Raw genomic sequence first — 3,768 nt, forward strand, 5'->3', positions numbered from 1 at the left:
CATATCTGCAGCACTTACTGTTATATTCTTATACCACATATCTGCAGCACTTACTGTTATATGCTTATACCACATATCTACAGCACTTACTGTTATATGCTTATACCACATATCTGCAGCACTTACTGTTATATTCTTATACCACATATCTGCAGCACTTACTGTTATATTCTTATACCACATATCTGCAGCACTTACTGTTATATTCTTATACCACATATCTGCAGCACTTACTGTTATATTCTTATACCACATATCTGCAGCACTTACTGTTATATTCTTATACCACATATCTGCAGCACTTACTGTTATATTCTTATACCACATATCTGCAGCACTTACTGTTATATTCTTATACCACATATCTGCAGCACTTACTGTTATATGCTTATACCACATATCTGCAGCACTTACTGTTATATGCTTATACCACATATCTACAGCACTTACTGTTATATGCTTATACCACATATCTGCAGCACTTACTGTTATATTCTTATACTACATATCTGCAGCACTTACTGTTATATGCTTATACCACATATCTGCAGCACTTACTGTTATATGCTTATACCACATATCTACAGCACTTACTGTTATATGCTTATACCACATATCTGCAGCACTTACTGTTATATGCTTATACCACATATCTGCAGCACTTACTGTTATATGCTTATACCACATATCTGCAGCACTTACTGTTATATGCTTATACCACATATCTGCAGCACTTACTGTTATATGCTTATACCACATATCTGCAGCACTTACTGTTATGTGCTTATACCACATATCTACAGCACTTACTGTTATATGCTTATACCACATATCTACAGCACTTACTGTTATATGCTTATACCACATATCTGCAGCACTTACTGTTATATGCTTATACCACATATCTACAGCACTTACTGTTATATGCTTATACCACATATCTGCAGCACTTACTGTTATATGCTTATACCACATATCTACATATTAAGTGCTCTTAAAAGGGCATTTACTCTGGCCCGATTTGTATTTTATTTTTTGGTTTTAATAAATGCAGCAGTTCCGTGCCGTTATGGCAATGCAATTATCTAAGTCGTCGATCAGTGAAGATACTGCTCCCTAGGGCAATCAATATGGCTGCCTATTTCAAAAGAGGAAGTGGTAAATAGTTGCTATAGGAACCCAAGGAACCTTAATACTGTACATACAAAAGCATTAAAAAGGGCATAAAAAGTGAACAAAAATGCAGTCAGTATTATCTAATACTACAGAACTGATTTATTAAAAATAACACATGCAGGGTTTGAATGAATTGCTGCTTTAAGCTTGACATCAGAAATGAGGAGAATCTTGTAAAGGAAGAAGGATTTGATCTAACAGATATAGATGAAGCCAAACTTACTGTTCCCGGCGCCTTGACCATGCAGATTGTGGCCTGGAGAATTAACGTTGCGGGAGGTCCCATTAAATGGAAAGGACCCAAGCCAAGCATGGTCACGGAAGCTACCTTTCCCAGCACTGTGTTTTTTTGGTGTTTCTGGCAACAGTAAACTTTGCTACATCTGTACAACACCCATGTTATCCAGGACTATTTAACCAAATACATACAGTACATAAGATGCTTCTCAGTCACTGTGTAAAAAGGAAGGCGAAAAACCTTAATATTGAAACTCTAGATTGTAAACACAGCTCAACAGATCAAATTATTTAATGCACTGCGCAGTTTTCAGAACTTTGACCTTTTCCACCTAGGAAATTAAGTAGCTGCATGAGGTTTCATACCTTAATACATTAATATTATTTATTTATTTTTTTACAGGGGGCAGCATTGTTACAATCAGAGCAGAACCTTCAGATGAAGGTGCGGATGCAGATTTCCCCCGACTATCTTCATGCCACACGGTGCAGTGAGAGGTAATCAGGAGCTGCCTTATCTATTTCCCAATGTTGTATGATTGCTGAGAACCTTAGAAATACTGCCCAGAGCTGAGCAGGAGAACACAAAGGGCTTGTGAAGCTCCGATTCCATGATTTGGTCATCAGGTTAACCAATTTGCTGCTACATCAGTGAAAGAGGGACAGTAAAAGCCATGGCTGTCTACGAGGAGTCTATTCTTCCGAATGGGAACCCCAACTGAGATTTCACGCTTCCCGGGGATGTCATGGTCAGGATACCGTGGGTTCCCCCACAGGGGGAACATTTAGTCTGGCTACATCTGGATACTGTGATTTGAGGTTAAGAATTTTGTAAGCACAAATGTCACATATGCAGGATGCCATTTACATTATACTGTACACACAGACAGAATAGCACATACAATACACAACTAAATCTTCTTTACAGCTGGAACCACAGCAGCAGAGCAGACAGATAGTAATCAGATCTACAAGTAGGAGCCCTCAGCTGTATGGGTTCTCTGATGTGTGACCAACTGGTAGCTCCAACAAAAGCTTCTCCCACATTCAATGCAGGTGTAAGGTTTCTCTCCAGTGTGGACTCTTTGGTGTCTGACAAGTTGATAACTCCAACTGAAGTTTTTCCCGCACTCTATGCATGTATACGGCTTCTCTCCTGTATGGGTTCTCTGGTGTTTGTTGTAATCGGAGTTCCGGCTGAAGTTCTTCCCACACTCCAGGCATTGGAAGGGTTTCTCATTGCTGTGGGTCACACGATGTCTGTCACAGCCCACCTTATCTATGAAGCTTTTCCCACACTCTGAGCAGATGTATGGCTTCTCTCCTGTGTGTATCCTCTGGTGGGTCACCAGTACCGACCTCTGGCTGAAGCTTTTCCCACAGGCAGTGCAGGTGTAGGGTTTCTCTCCTGTGTGTATTCTCTGGTGCATAACAAGCTTGGAGCTTTCACTGAAGCTCTTCCCACACTTGTTGCATGTGTACGGTCTCTCTCCCGTATGAGTTCTCTGGTGTGTGATCAGATGTGAGCGCACACTAAAGCTCTTCCCACAGTCATTGCATGTATATGGCCGCTCTCCTGTGTGCGTTCTCTGGTGTATAACCAGCTTGGAGCTCTCACTGAAACTTTTACCACACTCGATGCATGTGTATGGCTTCTCTCCTGTGTGTGTTCTCTGGTGTCGTACAAGCTGGGAGCTCTCACTGAAACGTTTCCCACAGTCTGGACATGCAAAGGGTTTCTCCCCAGTGTGGATTTTGTGGTGCCTTATTAGCAGGGAGCAGGAGGTGAAGCTTTTCCCGCAGTCGATGCAGGGGTAGGGCCTCTCTCCAGTGTGGTTGCGGTGGTGCTGAACAAGCAGGGATTTTTGGCTGAACCTCTTCCCACAATCATTACACAGGAATGGCTTAGCCTTTGGAACATTTCTGATATGGGAGGTCACAGTCCTATCCACACAATAACTCTGCATGTTTTGTGTAGCATTCTGCTTGTTTTCATTATCCTCACCCTCTATGGGGGTATTCTCACACTGTGCACTAACAGACGGTCTCTCTGAGTATAATGCATTGTTTTCACTCCCTGCAAACTCAAAAAGCCTAGCATGCGAGTCCTCCTTCCTTGTGCACATTGACTGTGCTGTGACTACTTGGGGCACAGGAAGGTCTATTAAGTCACTGCAGTTTCTCACACATACAGGGGGTCTTTCTGGTGAGCCACTTGCTGGGTTTCTGTGGGTCCTGGTGGGTTTACGCCGACGCCTGCAGGTCTCTTCTTTCAAACAAAGTCTAGAAACATTATCCTTGTATTGTCTCCGATTCTGATAGATTCCATGCATGGACTCAACATCTGAGGGGACA

At 42.1% G+C, this 3,768-nt stretch overlaps 1 protein-coding gene across 17 annotated transcripts in view; it reads right to left on the reverse strand.

Annotated features, from left to right (window-relative positions):
- Nucleotides 1-958: 958 nt before the first annotated feature.
- The window catches only part of LOC142483999 (uncharacterized), a 64,381-nt gene continuing 61,571 nt past the window's right edge, over nt 959-3,768 (reverse strand). For 13 of the 17 annotated variants that reach the window (XM_075583955.1, XM_075583954.1, XM_075583952.1 and 10 more), the window contains one exon: nt 961-3,757. In XM_075583955.1, coding sequence (XP_075440070.1) covers nt 2,382-3,746 — 1,365 coding nt within the window. In that variant the 5' untranslated portion in view covers nt 3,747-3,757 and the 3' untranslated portion in view covers nt 961-2,381. Of the gene's footprint in view, nt 3,758-3,768 lie in introns of all 17 variants that reach the window. The other 4 variants (XM_075583939.1, XM_075583940.1, XM_075583947.1 and 1 more) reach the window with 2 other exon arrangements.

Source organism: Ascaphus truei, unplaced genomic scaffold (genome assembly GCF_040206685.1).
Source record: "Ascaphus truei isolate aAscTru1 unplaced genomic scaffold, aAscTru1.hap1 HAP1_SCAFFOLD_412, whole genome shotgun sequence".
Taxonomy (NCBI): domain Eukaryota; kingdom Metazoa; phylum Chordata; class Amphibia; order Anura; family Ascaphidae; genus Ascaphus; species Ascaphus truei.